The following is a 19,283-nucleotide window of genomic DNA, read 5'->3' as shown; positions in this document are numbered from 1 at the left end:
TGAACATGAAGTAGTTTTCTGCAGCTAATGTCACACCTCGTTGCAACCTGGTAGAAATCCTGTGTTGTTAATTAGTGCAGTAGCATAGACAAGAAGTTAGCATGCTATTTTTCGTTCTTATGAGACAAACTTAATTTTTACACTTAAAGTCTTTCCACCTGACATTTAGATACTCGTTACGTAAAAGTCACCTTGCATTGCATTTTCTTCCCCCCTTCTTTTAAACAGAAGAAAACTTCTGTGAGTGTGATTTCCAAATTGTTTAACCTGATTGAAATTGGCTGTTATTAAGGAATGAAATTTCCAGCAGAACAAACTTACCCTTCTGTCACAGAATAATAGATGATACTAACCTTGATGTAGTAAAGTAGGCATCTGCCTACCTGTGCCTCACCTGTCAGCCACTGTTAGAAGAAGGGAACTTGGCATGACAAACCTTTGCTCTGATCCAGCCCAACACAATATGTATGTGTATATATACATATATATTGTATACTTGTAGCTATAGTTGTGTGTGCGTATTTATCTATGTCTGTTTTTCTAAAAATCTTTTGCTGAGTCTTTTGCCCTAACTGAGGAAACAGTAAAGCTACAAAATGAAATGGACAAAATAAAAGAAGCACAATTCAAAAACAAGCACGTGCCACTCTTCCCAAAATAGCACTGGCTTTGGAAGATCGTTTGACCCTAATTCTCTGAAAGTTTTATTTAAGATCCGTGCTCTTTAGGCATGTGACCTTATTTATTTTTCTTCAGTACAGGGTCAAGTTTTATTGTATTTAATGTACACAATTTATACATTCAAATAGTACTTTTCACAGTATGTAAATAGAACAGTGCAAGTGTTATAAGCTAGCCGTCTGGTCAAGATTTAGTTACCTAGTGATACGGATCGGTTTGTTCTCCTTGAATAGCCTAAGATCCATGGCAGTGAATGAAAATGTTATGCTAAGGTATATGTACTCCCTTTCAGTTGCTTTTTAAAAACTAAATGCAGGAAAACACGAATCTTCCACTAACTCGCATAAACGTAAAAAGTTCGTTCGGATAAAAATAATTCGATAAGCAATGTTTTCCTGCATTGACTCTGCCCTCTTTTTGGGAGAGCAGCCCCTCTTCTGGTTCTGCAACGTCTATTAATTATCAGTCCTGTTATAGGCAACTTTCCTCCAAAAAAGTGCAAGGAAAAAGCATGAGGTGATCCTATTAACACGTAGATCAGCTACGTAAGAAGTCTAACTTTAAGGCAGATGCTAAAGTCATATTTTTTTCTAGAATTTAGGCATCATTTTGCCTAAACACTTGGTGTGTCATTCTCGCGTATCTACCTCTTCGGATGTATGCAACCTTCTCCAGTTGTAGGAACCTATTAATTAGTAGGGTAACTGTATCCTTTCTGGTCAATACTTTTTACTGAGGTAAGATAATTTCAGAGTTCAGTGTAGAGAGCAGATTTTTCTTTTCTGGCACAAGGGAAGCTTTAATAATCATTACCCTGGAGGATGCTCTCTAGATGACAAAGCAGATAAAACGTGGCAGTTGGTACAGCTCCTGTGGTTTAATAGCCCAGAAAACAAGAAAACAGCTTAAAAAACTGCATCAAGCCATTTGACGAAGAGCTTTATGGTCAATCCTGCTCAGGTTGCTCTTAATTTACAGCTGCATGTTAAGGGGTTAGAAGGATGCCAGCAACAGGACAAGATCAGATAGTGATACAGCTCAGATTAATGCTAGGTTTGGATTCTTGAACATCTTCATATCCCTTGAACAGTGCCCTAGAAAACAGTACAACTTGCAAGGTTTAAAAAGGCAAGAAAAAAGGGTTATCAAATTGACCTGTTACTTTATGTAGGATAAAACCTTAAGAATGGGGACTAATTACTGTGAAACTTGCATATGGGTTTGTAAAAGAAGCTTTAGCATTGTGTCAAAGAAGACAAAATATAGACTGGTTAAAAAAGAAAGAATCTTCAGTTCTTGAATTTAATCTCGGTTAAGCCTCTTGGCCTGCCTTTTACTTTCAGGTTTTTCTAGCAATGAATTTATTTCTTTGTAGGCATACAACAAAACGGATCTTTAGTTTTGCTTTTCAATAATTTACAGTGGTACTATGAAGATAGTATTTTTCCTGTGAGGGCAGTTTTATATTGAAGTTTAATATCCTGCAGTCTGAAAAAAAAAAAAAAAGATCTATTTAAAACTTAGGCTTGGGAGTGTGCTGGTTAAGTGTGACATTCACAAGCTGTTTTGCAGTTATGAAAAATGCATGAGAACATAACCCACACAGCTTCTATAAGAATAGTCAGGTGTTTTTCAGTGTAATTTTCCATTAAAGCTTTCTTTACTACATAGATTCTGAAAATTTCTGAGAAAGAGAACTATTCATGTGGCAAGGTAGTGCAAGGACTCGTACTGCAAGATCTTGGATTAAGCCTGTTATCCCTCCCACAGTCTTTATCAATGAAATGGCTATTTGAAATGACCTGGTCAGAAAAGACAGTTTCCTCTCATTTCTTTTTCTCTCTGTTATTTTTAATACTCTCATGTCAGTTTGAATTACTAGCTGCTTCTATTTCTGTATTCAGCATTTTGGCATACTCTTCCTTTCACAGAATAGAATAGAATCACAGAATAGAATAGTAGTAGGGGTTGGAAGGGACCTCTGTGGGTCATCTAGTCCAACCCCCCCGCCGAAGTAGGGTTTCCTTGTTACTATGATCTGTGTTTCCTTAACCAGAGGGAAAAAAATATCTAATCTTGGTTATTGTAAGCTGTGCTGCTAAAGATGCTCCCTCCCTGTGCTCAGTGGTGCTCTTAGACTAATCTTGCTCTGGGAGAAATGTAGGCTAACAATAAGAAAACTACCTTAATGGAAACTATTTTCAAGAAAAGTGAAGCATAAAGGCAAACAAGTAAAACCCTCAGTGGGTTTCCTGAAGAGAAAGACGTGCGCTCTTCTGTGCTCCAGTTGCCAATGTCCTGTTGGGGATATAACATGATCTACCACAACCTGTTCTGACTTTCACAGTGAATTGGGACTATGTTCAATTCTTCAGAGGCCTGAGGACCCTTACTCACTTCTGTCGTAGTAATTCATCTGTCTTTCCCATTTGAGGTCTCTGGAAGTTTTCTCCCTAGCATGAAAATTCACTTTTCAGTGATTTTCCAGTGGTATCAGTTTCTTGCTGATTGGTTCTTTACTGCCTGTTTAACTTTTTGCCCATTAAATAGTTCAATCTTGGTCACACATGCACCTGTGTTTTATTTTTTTCTTAGCTTTGAAAGTTCTTATTTGCAGCAAATTCAAAGCTCCAACACTGAGCAATGGGCTTCTTTGTGCCTTTGTAGTCCCACTGATGTTCAGTATATACAAGTCTGTGTGGCCATAGGGAGGAGGTCAGGAGATCTCCCTTTGGCTTATATCCAACAAATCATGATAAAATTTTTATAGAAAGGATCTGAAGGCTTTAATTAAATAAACAAAAAATTTACACATTCAGTAAATAACCAGTTTTCAGACATGGCAAAGATTGTCCTTTTATCACAGTCACGTTATGTCATGACATATTTTGGTCGACAGCCGGCTGAATATGAGCCAGCAGAGTGCCCAGGTGGCCGAGGCCGATAGCACCCCGGCTTGTATCAGAAATGACATGGCCAGCAGGAGCAGGGAAATTATCGTCCCCCTGTACTCAACACTGGTGAGGCTGCGCCTCGAATAACTTCTGTGACAATGTAGCCCACTTAGTGGATGAGGGAAGGGCTGTGGATGTTGTCTACCTGGGCTTTAGCAAAGCCTTTGATGCTGTTTCCCACAACATCCTCCTGGAGAAACTGTCTGCTCATGGCTTGGATGGGTGTACACTTCACTGAGTGAAAAAAAATGGCTGGACAGCCGGCTGAACATGAGCCAGCAGTGTGCCCAGGTGGCCAAGAAGACCAACGGCATCCTGGCTTGTATCAGGAATAGTGTAGCCAACAGGAGTCGGGAAGTGATCGTCCCCCTGTACTTAGCACTGGTGAGGCTGCACCTTGAGTACGGTGTTCAGTTTTGGGGGCGTCACTGCAAGAAGGACATTGAGGTGCTGGAGTATGTCCAAATAAAGGCAACAAGGCTGGTGAAGGGTCTGGTGAAGAAGTCTTATGAGGAGCAGCTGAGGGAACTGGGATTGTTCAAACTGGAGAAGAGGAGGCTGAGGGGGGGCCTCATCTCTCTCTACAACTACGTGAAAGAAGATTGTAGTGAGGTGGGGGTCGGTCTCTTCTCCCAAATAACAGGCACTAGGACAAGGGTAAATGGCCTCAAGTTGCACCAGGGGAGATTTGGTTTGGATATTAGGAAAAATTTCTTCACTGAAAGAGATATCAACATTGGAACAGGCTGCCCAGGTACATGGTTGAATCATCACCCCTGGAGGTATTTAAAAGACGTGTAGATCTGGAACTTAGGGACATGGTTTAGTGGTGGACCTGGCAGTGTTAGGTTTACGGTTGGACTTGATGACCTTGAAGGTCTCCTCCAACCTAAATGATTCCACGATTCTATGAATGCCGTGTTCAGTTTTGGGGACGTCACTACAGGAAAGACAGTGAAGTGCTGGAGTGTGTGCAAAGCAGAGCAATGAAGCTGGTGAAGAGTCTGCAGAACAAGTCTTATGAGGAGCATCTGAGGGAACTGGGGTTGTTTAGTCTAGAGAAAAGGAGGCTGAGGGGAGACCTTATCTCTCTCTACAGCTATCTGAAAGGAGGTTGTAGCGAGGTGGCGGTCAGTCTCTTCTAGGATGAGAGGAAACGGCCGCAAGTTGTGCCAAGGGAGATTTAGTTTGGATATTAGGAGAAATTTCTTCACTGAAAGGGTTATCAGGTATTGGAATAGGCTGCCCAGGGACATGGTTGAGTCACCATCCCTGGAGGTCTTTAAAAGACATGTAGATACGGCACTTAGGGACATGATTTAGTGATGGACCTGGCAGTGTTAGGTTTACGGTTAGACTTGATGATCTTAAAGGTCTTTTCCAACCTAAATTATTCTATGGTTCTGTGTCAGTGTTTTAGAGGGTTAAAAACCAGTAAGGACTGAAGACAGGAACATTAACAGTGATAGAAGTATTGTAATGTTAGATCTTCAAAAAGTAGCTTTGAACAAACATTTATCAAAACATGTGCATTCAGCTAAAATTCACTGAAATTAGGCTAAAATCAGTACTCTCTTCTGTTGAGAAATCTTTCTGGGTCAAATTGGTGAATTGCAATAGCTTTCTAAAAAATTAGCTTTCTAAAATGTAGGGGAACTTCTTCTGAGTCTGCTGCTTGTGAGATATGTCAGTGGCTGATGTAAGGGCTATACATCTGATGTGCTCTGGATGTGTCTCCTCGCTACGTGTATTTCAGTTAACCGCATCCTAGACAGAATATGGGACTCTTGTGACTTAACAAACACAAATCTCTGTGTATATGTGTTTCCATATATTTTACCGGAAGGAATAAAACACTTTAAAAGAAGAAATTATACTTACAGGTGAATTTTCTATATTTGATTTTAACATTTGTGTTTGTTTAAAAAAAAATGGCACTGTAATCTTCCTATAATAAGGCGTATTTTTTTAACAGAAATGGTTGGAAAAGGTAAACTAATATGGAGAAATCAACAGCAAAATTCATGTCCGTGAAGCTGAAAAAAATAGCTATATGAAAGGGGGATTGTGATAATAAAGTGAAGTAGGCTGAAGTGGTTATAATTTTCAGCAGCTGCATGGAACTTCAGGTTGTTTAGATCCCTTCTGTAGCCCTTTATTGAGATCCCTTTCAGCTTAAAACTCAAATTTTGGAAAGTTTCATATTTTTGCATTATCTCAGTCAGTCTTTGCCTCTTTTATAATCCATAAATAAAAGGAAAGGTAAGAGTGCCTGAACTTCTTACCTCTGCAAGCAATTTGTAATTATAAGTTTGAATTAATGTGTGAGGATTCATTTAAAAATAAAATTTGAGAAAATCTTGGGGAAATGATAAATTTGTTCCTTCATTTTCTAAAGTAATGGCATGTGCTGAGTGAGATCTGTCTTGGTTTTTCATTAAGAAATGTCGTGCAAATTAGTTTGCAGCATCTTCTGCTGCCTCAGAATTTGTTTAAATTCTTTTGGATGAAAATCCTCTGAAGTGCTTTTCTACACCAGACAGCTTCCAAAATTGTAAGCCTTTTAAGGTTACAAATGCAAGGAAAAATAATATCTGTGTTCACAAAGGGAGATCTAATAGTGTGAGAGGATGGGATGGGCAATCCCATCCTGTGATCCAGTCGGAATAGAGCTGAGCTCCGCTGTGGAGATGCTGTAACCAGGAAAGAGGAGGACATCGGCCATGTGGTTCTACCATGTGTGGGACAGGCGGTGGCTGGCGGCTTGGGGTTCTCTGGTTGTTTCTGGTCTGCTCTTACCTGGCACGAGCAGGCCCCAGACAAAGGATTTGGGCTGCCTGGGGAGGGTGGCAGGTCAGCCTCGTCGCTGCAGAGCTGAGCCCCGGGGCACTGCGTGGGGTTGCCCCTGAGGACAGGACAGTCGACACCAGCACCTCTTTTCTACCATCAGGAGTGAGCTCTCCTCCCGGTCCTGCCAATGCGAGCTTTTAGCATTTTGCCCCTTCTTGGTGAGGATGCAGCAGCTTCCAGGAGGAGAAGGAGTCCAAAGGCATGACCTTAAATCCATGCTTGTGGCAGCTGGGGTACGGAGAAATGAGCTTGAGGCTGTAGGAATATTTACTGCTGATGATTTACTGTGTGGTAATGGATTAAAGGCATCCTGTTTCCCATCAAGATCTTAAGGCCTTACAAGTTGTTGTGACCTTTCTATTATGGTTTCCAGCGGTATAAAATAAAAGTAACTCTCAGTGTGAAAATAGAAATGGATGTGAAACACATGTATAAACCCTGTCCTTTTTCTTTCTCGCAATGAGGAAACCAACAGTGAGCCATTCACTGTTAACTAGGGCAGGATTTCAACTCCAAACAAAGCTGCTCACTGTGTGTTCACTGCAGCCTGCAATTTGGGAAGTACTTTGCTATCCTTCTTCATTATGCGGGAGACGCTTAAACATCTAAACACTTTTTTTCTATAGTTCTGTAATGTTGCATGAGTCCATAATTGGATACTTAAATGAGAAGGCTACTTGAATAAATATTTTAGTCACCTCTATTAGTGATATCTGTAATAAAACTGTGATTAAAAAAAAAAGTTTCTAACCAGGCACAATGCGTTTGTAAGCGCAGATGTGAAACAGAGAATATTACTGCCTTATCTATAATGAAGTGTTCCAAATAATGTAACAGGAAAATGATCTGAGAGTTCCCATATGACAAATTTTCACCAGTCTATTAATATTTAGGACTTGGATAGCTAAATAATAGTTGTTCTGTGTACTGGAGGGAGATGAAAGGGCTCAATTTTGCGAATATACATGCGTATATCCTGCTGCCATTCGATAAAAATCTGGGGTGTTAGTCTCAGAAAAGGTGTATGTACACCAAAGTGCCAGAATTTTGGCTTAGGACAAATGTAGAATAGTTGGATAAAGAGAACTTGTGATTTTTCTGGCTAAGGTTTAATTGGGTGTAGTGGAGAGGGATGAGGTACCAAGTCATTTTACCTGGGATGCTCTTGTCTGTTTAGATAGAAGTAATTCTTAGGCTCAGTTGATTTAAAACTTTTGATCACGGTTTTAAAGGAATTTACACACAGATGTGTCCTGTACTGTAATTTTTCCCTTTCAAAAAGCTGAAACTTGATTGCTTTCTGTAAATCAGGCGTAAGATTGTAAATGTGAGTGTACACTGCGTGCAGCTGCGCATGGCTTAGAGTCTCCCAGTTGATTTCAGCCCTAAACATGCTGGATTTGCTTGGCTGCTTTTCTTTGTAGTGTTATAACCAGAGTACTAACAAGTCAGTCCCTGTATGTGATTTGAGCATCAGTGCTGGCCCTTCAAAGTTGCTGCTCTATATTCTTTTGGTTGCTTTAGGTACAGGACATCTGAGCACTGCAGTCTAAAATATACATAGATAATGCTGAGGGCAGCTGTAGGTCAGTTTTTTGAAGTGTCCTTCTGGTCTTGGGGAAAAATAAAAAGCCCTTTCCTCGGGGAAAAATAAAAAGCTCTTTCCTTCCAGACAACTGGAAAATGGGGAAATTTGGGAAAATGGGATGTTTTCATGTTTTCGTGTCAGGTGACTTTCTGTTGTTGCAGCATTGTGGTGTTCTCTGTTAGAACTGTGTAAAAGTGGGGCAAGTAGGAGTTTATCACAAAGGTCAGCTGAGCTATCTGGCCCTTTGAGCAAGAATAATTGCTTAGCTTGGTTCAGTTTTAGACTCCTCACTTTGCAGATATTAAAGGTGCAGGACTTCATTCAACTATGCTGCATCTACATGCCATTAAAAGTATGGTGTGATTATATCCACAACCTGAAGACTGTAAACATAATTCAGAATCAAGATACTCTCATTAAGGATGCTTTCCTGTGGTATTTTGACCACTGTCTAAACAACGGTTGATGTATTGGGACATTGACTATTTAGAGCAATGTTTTTGGCTGGGCTATAGTCAAAAAAAAATAAAAAAAGAATTAAGCAGCTCTTTTAATCTGATTTTTGTAGGGCAGATTAAGACTGTTGCTTAGATCTCTTAACAAAGATAAGATAGCTTAGTTGTTAATGATCTTTTTCCCTGTATGAAGTGATAAATGTGCAACATAAAATGTCTCTTTGATTAAGAACAAAATCCTTTTGATAGTTCCAGTGATGTAAATGTATGGTTGATATCAGCAACCACCATCTGGGGTGTTGAATGATGTTTTATTTGAGTAGCCTATTATATTGTTTCATTAGCTCTGCTATTAATTATTTTTTTATTGTTGGCTGCTGAAAACATGCAGGTCTATGGGTTTTGATAGTGACGTTTGGTCTCTAAAAGCTGAATCAAAGCAGTTAATGTGCAATACATGCTGAAGGGTCATCTTTTTTTGTTTTGTTTAGCCTACAAGTCCCAAGTTTGGAAAAGCAGACTCATATGAGAAATTGGAAAAACTAGGGGAAGGGTCCTATGCTACAGTATACAAAGGGAAAAGCAAGTAAGTGGTGTTTTTTAAAATTTAATTTTGTGTGTAAATGAAGATAAGCAGAAAGTATTAACTGATGTTGCTGCACTTGTACATAGATCCGTATGAATGAATGCAAAGTGCTGCTGACTGCCATGTGCTCTAGTGAAAGATGTTGAGACCGTGTAGCATAGATAACAGCTTTATTTAAAAACTTTATCTAGTGAATGATAGATGTGGCAACTTTTCGTTCTTAGCAGAGAGAGTATCATGACAGTCATGGGACAGAATAACTGCTGAAACAAGGAAATACATGCTAATGTTTTCCAGGGTCATGAAGTTAGGTAGGTACTGAAAATTATTTTTCTCACTGAATATTTGTAATAAATCAGAATGAGGAGTGTCCTCATCTCTCAGTAGCTTTGAGACTGATGAGCATAATGGCAGCTGATATGACTGAAAACATGTTCTAAATGTAAAAGATGTATTTACACTTCTGCCATGCCAGTGCACGTATCGTCTTTCACTGGCAGCTTTCTTCAAGAAAATGCGGTTCTGTTGTATTGTTAATGGCTTGGTTACGCATCACCATAAGTTCCAGACATTATACATATGTAAGATTTTTGTTGGGTCTATGTAATATAAGAAAGCCATATAGATATCAGCTTGCACCTTATTACTAAACCCCTTTAAAAATCACAGCGCATATCTGGTGATAGTTATTCCATATGCCTTGGCCTTCAATAAGATTGAACTAAGGCAACAGAGCTGTTAGCTGTCCCGTCAGTCAGTGGAACAGTCTGAAAGTTAAAAACAAAGCAAAGCACTTCCCTGAAGCCATTTCATTCCGTGGTGATTTGTGAACGTGTGATGAAACATAGATTGGTTAGAAATATTCATTTGTTGTAGTAGAGCTGACTGCAGATCTGTAACAAATATTTCAATGATTTTAATGTTGGTTGAATAATAAATTGAAATTACTGGGCTCTGAATTCTCCATTATGATTCTGCTTCTTTATAGCATCTTTTGCAAGGTCTTAAAAATGTACTTTGAAAAAAGTGTGTTTAACTAGAATGTGGATAAGAATGCATATGCAGAGAATATTCCTAATGTTATAGTAATATTCCTTCGCCTTAATTTTCATAGAATGATAGAATGATTTGGGTTGGAAGGGGCCTTTAAAGGTCATGTAGTCCAACCTCCCTGCAATGAGTAGGGACATCTTCAACTAGACCAGGTTGCTCAGAGCCCAGTCCAGCCTGACCTTGAATGTTTCCAGGGATGGGGCATCTACCACCTCTCTGAGCAACCTGCTGCAGTGTTTCACAACCCTCATCATAAAAAAACATCTTCCTTATATCCAGTCTAAATCCACCCTCTTTTAGTTTAAAACCATTACTCCCTGTCCTATTGCAACAGCCCTTGTTAAAAATCCTCTCCCCATCTTTCAAAGTGTCCCTGCAGCCTTCTCTTCTCTAGGCTGAACAGCCCTAACTCTCTCAGCCTTTCCTTATAGGAGAGGTGCTCCAACCCTCGGATCGTTTTTGTGGCCCTCCTCTGGACCTGCTCCAGCAGGTCCATGTCTTTCCAGTACTGAGGGCTCCAGAGCTGGATGCAGGACTCCAGGTGGGCTCTCACCAGAGCAGAGGGGCAGAATCCTCTCCCTTGACCTGCTGGCCATGCTTCTCTTGATGCAGCCCATACGGTTGGCATTCTGGGCTGCGAGTGCTCATTGCCAGGTCATGTCAAGCTTTTCATCCACCAGTACCCCCAAGTCCTTCTTGGCAGGGCTGCTCTCAATCCCTTCATCCCCCAGCTTGTATTGATACTGGGAGTTGCCCCGACCCAGATGCAGGACCTTGCACTTGGCCTTGTTGAACCTCACGAGGTACACATGGGCCCACTTCTTGAGCTTGTCCAGGTCCCTCTGGATGGCATCCTGTCCCTCGGGTGTGTCGACCACACCACTCAGCTTGGTGTCATCTGTAAATTTATTGAGGGTGCACTCAATCCTGCTAAGTCACTGATGAAGATATTAAACAGTACTGATCCCAGTACGGACCCCTAAGGGACACCACCCGTCACCGGTCTCCATCTGGACATTGGGCAGTTGTCCACTACCCTCTGGATGTGACCATCCAACCAATTCCTCATTCACCGAGCAGTCTACCCATCAAATCTGTATCTCTCCAATGTGGAGAGAAGGATGTTGTGGTGGTCCGTGCCAAAGGCCTTACACAAGTCCAGATAGATGACATCTATAGCTCTTCCCTTGTCCACTGATGTAGTCACTCCATCATAGAGGGCCAGTAGGTTGGTCAGGCAGGGCTTGCCCTTGGTGAAGCTATGCTGGCCATCTCAAATCACCTCCCTGTCCTCAGTGGGTCTTTTGTTTGGCTTACTTTTTTTTCCCTGCTGAGAAAGGAATAATTCCCATATTACACAGCATCATCCAGATTCAGCAGCTCCAGTCCAGACATCTTTTTACTGAAGTAGAGAAACAGCTGAACTACTTCTTATCAGGAGGAGATTATTCCTTAAGAACAGAGAGAACACTACAGGGGCTATCTGCTATCTCAAAAGGAGTTGCTGGTTGAGATAATGTGTTGCTGTTACCTCTTCTGTCCCAATGAGAAACAGGAATCTCTGGCCTAGGTGATATCCCTGAAGAAGAGGGAGCATCACTGCTACAACATAGTATTGGGGAAGATAGATGGATGGGGGCTGTTGAACGGATGGGCCAACGTTGGCTCCAGCCATTCCTTGAGAACCTAACTGCTGCTGCTTTTCTGGCAGATTGACTCTGATTTTATAGTTTTATCTAAAATGACACAGGAATAGATGGAGGAATTTTTTTTCAAGCACCTGGTGTAGATACGTAGGGTGGGTCTGTGCTATGCATCACTGTGTTCCCCAGGCTACAGGCTCAGTGGGAAACAAGATGAGCAAAACAGGTCAAAAGAGAGCTGTTTGGTTTGGCATGTGCCCAGTTTTGACTGCTGAACGATTAAGCCCTCATGATGCACCACAGAACTGCAGACATGACATTTATTTGGAAAAGTTGATAACACTTTTACAACAAGAGCATTTTGGTCAAAATGTTTGAGAATCCCTAATTCTCAACCAACTCCAATGCTTAGCTTTCTCATTGTGCCGAAAAGTTTCTGAGATGTGTCCTGAAGTGTAGTTGAAGATGGAGAATTTAAGATCAGATTGAGCTGTTTTGAATGACACTTTGTACTGAGAATTAATATGCTTAATATTTATCACCAGCTGCATGTGGCAAATAGCGAGGTTTAGGTTTTTTAATGCATTTCTTGAGATATATTTCAGCTTTTTAAATTATTTCCCCTGCTGATCATAATGATGGAATGAAAAAATTCTTGAATGTAGCTTACTATTTGGAAAGACTAAAAGGTAGGTACCTGCCTCCAAAGACACAAAATTAGACATTCCTTTCCTAAAATGTAAAGAAATGTGTGCAGTAACTTGCTTTCAGGGGAAGCCTGGCTTTTTACAACTTGGAGTAGGTTCAGTAATACGAGTCCTTTGCCTCCCTATCAGACCCATTACTTTTCTGTCCATTTGAGTATTTGTGGCAGTATCCCAGGAAAGTGCAATGAAGTGGGCTAATTCCTCTTACTGGATGATGGATTTATCTTTTTGTAGTCAGATATAAAAATGATTCCCTGGAGTGAGGGAGCGGCGGAGTGAACAGGACTGTGTTATTGAGGAAAGTGAAGCAGTATTCTCTGAGGCTGGGCTTTTTTGTTTATTGGAGAAATAGCCAAGCAACCATTTGCATCTGGCTGACAATTGCATCAATAGGCAAATCTATTTGATTTCATGTGTTGCATGTCAGGTATGCGAAATGAAACTCATCTTGGCATGTTCATTTTCTACTTTCATTCAGGGTAGATTCTCATGTTACTTTGTTGTTTAAAATCCGAAGAGGCCGCTTACTCCATGAAAGTCAGATCACTTTGAAGTGATTTCTGCTTTTTTTTTTCTAATGTAAAATTTTGGAGATGTAGGCCTAGTAATTTACTGATAACATTGTAGAAAATGATGCAAGTTTCATTTACTGTGCGTTTGGCTAACGCCTTGAACACTTGCCATACAATAGGTGGAAAGCAGTAGGTGCCTTTTGAATTCCTATATCATTTCATTGCACGGTTGAGCTGAAGAAGTGCTGCCTGTCTGTATCCACACGTCTATATCTTCCTGCTGCCATTGACCTTCTTCCCTCTTGAGCTTGATTATAAATTCACCTGAATGTATAGCAGTGGGATCTGGCTTGATCTGGGGCATGTAAATGTTGATGTGAGTTATGAGAGTCTGGAGACGAAGCTGGTGACGGCACAGGGCAGCTGCTGCCAACCAGAGCCCCTTACAACGCACTGTGGAGGCCTTGCATCCCCGCACTGGGAGCGCTGCATATTGCACTTAAGGGAAAAACCTGTGCTTTTGGCAATATGCGGAGTTGGCATGGTTTCCGTCCTCTCTTCCCACAGTGTTCAATTGCCCTTCAAGGCAAAGAATTAAAAAAGATTACCTTGGTTAAAGTATTGTGATCTGTGACTGCTGCTTGCACAGCATGCATCTGTTCTGAGAGGCAAGCCAATGGTATCTCCACTGCTTCTGCACTGCTGTGATCTCGATCTACTTCTTGCTCGTCCGTGTGATTTTTAGCGTACCTTTACTCTTTGTGGCACCTTTACTAAGTTGCAAGTGCTCAAAGCATTGCAAAAATGTGTAGAATTTGTAACAGAGAGCTCAATCAACACATTTTTGCCTAATTTCCCTACCACACAATTACATAATTTTAATTTATCCCTAATAAAATGCTTATCCTAATAAATTGTGGTCCCTATCCCTTTTAACTATAAATATGAGAAATTGGTAGAGTGCTGAGCAGAGCACAGCAAAGGCTGATGCTGTCAACAAGAGCTCAAGGGCTGCAGAGGTGTGGGTCACTGCCTCAGTGGAGGTACCTCTCCTGTTAATGTCTGAAATCTGATTTTTTTGTGTTCAGGGTGATTCCAACGTGTACCCAGAGATGAAGGGTGTTTTTTTCAGGTAGTTGGGGCATTTTACGTTTATCACTATCAAAGGTAGTACCATTTACTATTCACCTGAAAATCAATAGGGAGTTCATGGTATAAAGCATGGATCTTACAGAGAAATTGTGCTCAGGGGGGGCAGGCACCATGCTCTGCACCGGCTGTGGTTTCCATGCCGTGATATTTTTGGGGCAGCAGGGAGTAGCTGAATGATCAGTGGGAACTACTTGTATTTGTTGTTGGCATGATGTGTTGTGGTATGCATTATGAATATCGAGCTGACCATCATATATATATATTTGTGGATGGCTGCTAACAAGTAAAAGGATGATTTAAGTATTTTAAATTTTATAGTTATGATGCTGAAGCCTTCACTGAGGATGACTGAAAGGACTAATTGCTGTTAGGACTTTTTTTTTTTTCAAGTTGCTGAATTTCTTTTACTTGTCATGAAACCTCCCTGACTCTTTCATGTCTTTTCTTCGTTTTATGTGCAATCTATTGCAAGTGCCATAGGCTTGGGATGGCCTGAAGAACTTGCCATAGTTTGTCTGTTGTGCTGTCACTTTTCAGTCATTCCCCTAGCTGTACTCTGTGCCCGTGCGAGGTGTTGTGTTCGCATGCTTCCTGGTGTGTTTCCTGTGCAACCCCCCAGTCCACAGACAGTATTTTCTTCATGTTTTGGCCAATTTATGTAGACTGAATATTTCAAAATTGCTCTGATTCATGTTGCCTGAGTGACCTAAACTTTCTGAACCTTTTCTTTTATTTCCTGCAAATTGTGTGAGATCAGTGTTCATCCACAAATGAAACTCTCTTCATTTGAGGATACCAGATGACTGGAAAAGGAATATATATTCGTGGATTATGAAAAGGCACTTTATGGTTACTTCACAGAGCTTCCCATAGTTTTTTCTTCTTATTTTCCCCCCCCCTTATTATTTTTTAACTGATGTGCTTAACTGATTTTTGTAGGCTGCTTTTTATTATTCATTTTAAAGTCATGACATGGGTTTATAAAATATCTACTTAGATGGTTTTAAAAAGATCTCTAGCACTGTAAATCTTTAATAGAAACAATAACATCAAGTTGAACTAGGTGCAAAACTACTGATAAGTAGATGTTGAACTAAAGTGCCAAATGGTGGAAAAAGTTGTTAAAGTAGTGTAAGTACTAAAATAAGTTACTGAGATTCTAACTAGAAGATGAATCATTGACTATATTGATCACTTACGGAGTGAATTTCTCAGTGTTTAAACGAAATCTTGGGAGATTTTTTCATGATAGGAATGGTAGAGCAAACACTGAAGTAATTTGCCAGCTAAATGCCATTATGCACCAATGTCTTTTCTGTTTAGCCGTGGAACGGCATCTCTCAGAAGATCCCCTGTGACTGTTGGTGTGCAGGGTTGTAAGAGGCCACTTTACTTAGAAGCGATACCACTATGTTTGTCTTCAAATTCTTTACATGAGACGCGAGGTGTGTGGAGGAGGACCAGCGCTGTGCATCGCTCTCCCTGCTGCCAGTCCCAAGCAATCTGCTTCCAGCAGGCATGGGGCGAGTGCAGCCCCTGTGCTTAGATGAGCAGCTGGTTAGTTGGTACTCAGTGATGTAGGCTGGGAGGTAGGGATGAGAGACCTGCAGATAAATGCTCTGATGCTGCTCACCGGCTCCTGTTCAAGTGAGGGCTGCCACATTGTTTGTGTGAGACTGCCTTGAGTCCTGTGAAGAACAGGATCCCTGAGTTCCAGTGACAACACTAATTAATAATTTAAATCCTTCTTCTCTCTTGGAACTCTTTGATCTTCTATTTTTCAGCCCTAATAAATGTCGGCATTGTGAAGTATCTTTAATCCACTGGCTTCTTCTAAAACACAGTAACTTTTGTTCACATTGGAAGTTAAAAGATGGTGGGAGTCAAGAAGAGAAATCGAGGGGCTGTGTTAGGCCCTTGAGTGTTTGCACCATAGGGCTTTAACAGGACTGTAAGTGATTTTTGTAAACTACAAATGTAAGTCCTTTTTAGTAAGAGAAATATGATATAAACCGTGTTTACACTGAACTGTCTTTCATGATGATGATTAAAAGAAGCGTTTCCCTCTATGTGGAATTAGTTACTCGTTGGCAGAATAATCAGAGGTGACTAAACCTGCAGTGAATTTGCCTCTGTCAGGTTTCTTCAAAGGAAAATTCTGGCAGAGCCTGGTTTCATTAGGGCTCCGTGGTCTGTTTGGGGTTTTAGATGCCTGTTTGTGACGTTAATATCACTACAGAGTAGATCTAATTAGATATTCTCAGGGTTTCATCATCAAACTTTGAGCTTTTCATGTAGATAAATATTTAACAATTGAGAGTTACTTTTCTTCATAAGAATTAGTTTCTTGAAATCTGCATCACAAATGAGAGCATTGTCCCAATACCTTCTACTGATTTTTCTTTGCAGAAGTGTTCCCAAGCTGAGTACTTGCTCGAGTTATGAACTCAGCCTCAACTCTGGCCAGTGGTTAAACTCTGTATTAAATAAACGGATTGAAATCAGAGTGGCAGATTTTATGTTAATTGACTCTTTTAAATGTGTTATGTTTAGAACATTTATTGTGTCTAAATGTAACTGAAGAACTTGAGAAAATAGTGTTATTATACTCTTTTGTTCTCTGTGTGGCATCCTCAGCACTATCCCCAGTGAAGCCAATTAAGTCATCAATTGCTTTATATTCATCAGTATTTTATGTTCTTAATGATGCATTAAAGCATGAAATAATTTCTAATATTTTCTACTTCCTCATAAATGGTCATTTTTATGAAAGCATTTATTTTGGTAATGCTGATATGTGCTGTTTTAGAAAAGGCAGAATTACACATATTAGCTTTTTTTGTAATATCTGGCTCATCTGTATTTTTTATAATATACATACTTTTACTATATGCCACATAAACCAATTCGGACTCATTTTTCTTTTGCCTACATTGCATATAAAATCAGAAATGTATTAGAAGAGATGATGTAACATTAAAATGCTGAATTTCTGTAAATTGGAAAACTGTCCATCAGCTGCTGGTGATTTGCCTAAAGTAGCTTTGTGTGGTAATTAGAGAGGCTTCAGGATTTCTGTCCTTTCCCTGAAGATTTTTGGGTGAGAGAGAAAGAGAGAACAAGTTAGTTTAGGAAGGAGGACAGCTTGTAAGTTAGAAAATAGGAGTTTTATAATCACTATTGTCCTTAATAGAAACTAATGAGGCAACTGACAGGCTGGGCATAAGATGCTAAGATAAGTGAAATCCCTGACCTGGTTAAGTGTATCGTTTTGAGAAGCTGTGAAATTGTTTACTTTGGACAGTGAACAAGAGAGGTGATTTAGTGAATCCTAGATGTTAAAAGGGGCAGCAGCATTGCCTTTTCACTGTCTGAAAGGTTGTCTGCCTGTCAGTTTTTCTATATGTATTTGATAACAGTGAAAATACTGAGCATGCTTTGAAAGCTGTGGAAAACAAATGTGAAGTAATATCGGGGAGGAATTCTGCTAACCTTATCTGATCACTACTGAAGACTGCAAAGACAAGTTCTGATAGGTGGTAGAGGTAATTTTCTCTGGGTCTGTCTTGTTCAGTGTTGTTTTTAAGGAAATTGCCACATTATTTTGGCATGTCATCACAAGATTCAGGGAATAATTTCCTAACGTAGCTGGCTTGATCCCGTGGCTCGTTGCTTCTCAAGAATTGGTCCCAGTTCTTCTTTGCTTATATTTTCGAATAGTTTTTGCTTTTAAAATGTGAAAGTGTGCCTTTATTATTTTTTAAAATGTGATTTACTTCTTTTGGAAGGGCCAGTCTTCTCCAATTTAAGCTCCCTAAGCAGTCTCACTGCAGGGTCTAGCAGGAATAAGAGCAAATACAAGATGGTGACAGGAGCGTGCGGCGGGGATTTAGCAGAAGCAAGGCTGTACCCTAAGGTAGCCCTTAACTCATCTCCGCAGCGTCATCTAACTACATCCTGAGATTGCATCAGTGGGAGAATAGTTAGAGGATGTGAGTATACACACCTGTCTCTTTTAACTGATGATACTTCATCATTTCTCACATCTCCAGTTTTATACACTCATTTTTATAGAAAATGAGCTAAAAAAAAAAGGTTTAAATGACTGGGTAGTAAACGAGAATAAGGAGGCTGTTTTATTCTGGAAGTTATAGATTGATATATTGGAGATAAATAATACTAAAGGGGAGAATGAAATTGCAGAGGAACACTACTTGAGATTAGTTAGGCCATTTCGATAGTGCTAAGAGTTGCCATGATGTCTATCGAGATGATGGTAGGTACCAATGACAAAGTGGCAGTGACAACTAAATAGTACAGCTCACCTACTGTGTTTAATTGTGAATTCCTTGGAATGAGTTCCATACTATTGCTGTTTGTGTTATTTATTACTCTTAATGAATTAATGTAATGTAGACCTTTGGATTAAAAAGAACATAATCTGTACAATGCTATGTGCTATTTGCCTGTCTCTCTGGCAAGAGACTCCACATCCCTGTTTCCTTAGGACCTCCTTGGTCTGCTTCTTTCTATTGTCTTCTGCGTTGCCTTCTCTGAACGCACTATCTGTCCTGCTCTTGATCTGCAAAGTGATGTTGCTTTTCTTCTTTAAATTCCTCCTGCACGGTTATTTCATCTGTTCTAAAATAACCGTTAGCCAGGTGTCTTATTTATATGTATGTGATAGGTACAGTGGTGTATTGATGGAGGAATTGAAAACTACACATGTATATGAAATGCACGTCTGTCATCAGTCTTTCTACTGCTTTTATTATGGTTTATTCTCCTGTCTGTATATGACACATCAAGTTACTTGGGGCAAGGCTTATCTTTTTCTGATGCCAGAAGTCCTGTTAAAATCTAAACAAAAATATATGTAAGGCAATTATAAGGAGAAGTCCAGATAATCCAGTAGGGTTAAGCTGGTAATTATCTTTCAACAGTGACTGTTGGCATGAGACTTGAACTGATGCCAGTCTGAAGTATTACAAGTGGTTAGAAGGTGATGAGTAAACCCTCTTTTGATAACCAGGGTTTCTTAAGTTGCTCAGAGTCATTACACAATGCTGTGCATAGGGCTAATGAGATTCTGGCAGTTATAA

The 19,283-nt window shown here is 40.1% G+C and overlaps 1 protein-coding gene across 5 annotated transcripts in view; it reads left to right on the top strand.

The window, feature by feature from the left end:
* Nucleotides 1-19,283, top strand: part of CDK14 (cyclin dependent kinase 14) — a 320,879-nt gene that overhangs the window by 85,630 nt on the left and 215,966 nt on the right. For all 5 annotated transcript variants that reach the window (XM_075419363.1, XM_075419365.1, XM_009936147.2 and 2 more), the window contains one exon: nt 9,020-9,114. In XM_075419363.1, the coding sequence (XP_075275478.1) occupies nt 9,020-9,114 (95 nt within the window). The remainder of the gene's footprint in view (nt 1-9,019; nt 9,115-19,283) is intronic.

The sequence above is a fragment of the Opisthocomus hoazin genome, chromosome 4, assembly GCF_030867145.1.
Source record: "Opisthocomus hoazin isolate bOpiHoa1 chromosome 4, bOpiHoa1.hap1, whole genome shotgun sequence".
Lineage (NCBI taxonomy): Eukaryota > Metazoa > Chordata > Aves > Opisthocomiformes > Opisthocomidae > Opisthocomus > Opisthocomus hoazin.
Note: the sequence above shows the minus strand (reverse complement) of the source record. Positions and strands in the feature narration are given on the sequence as shown.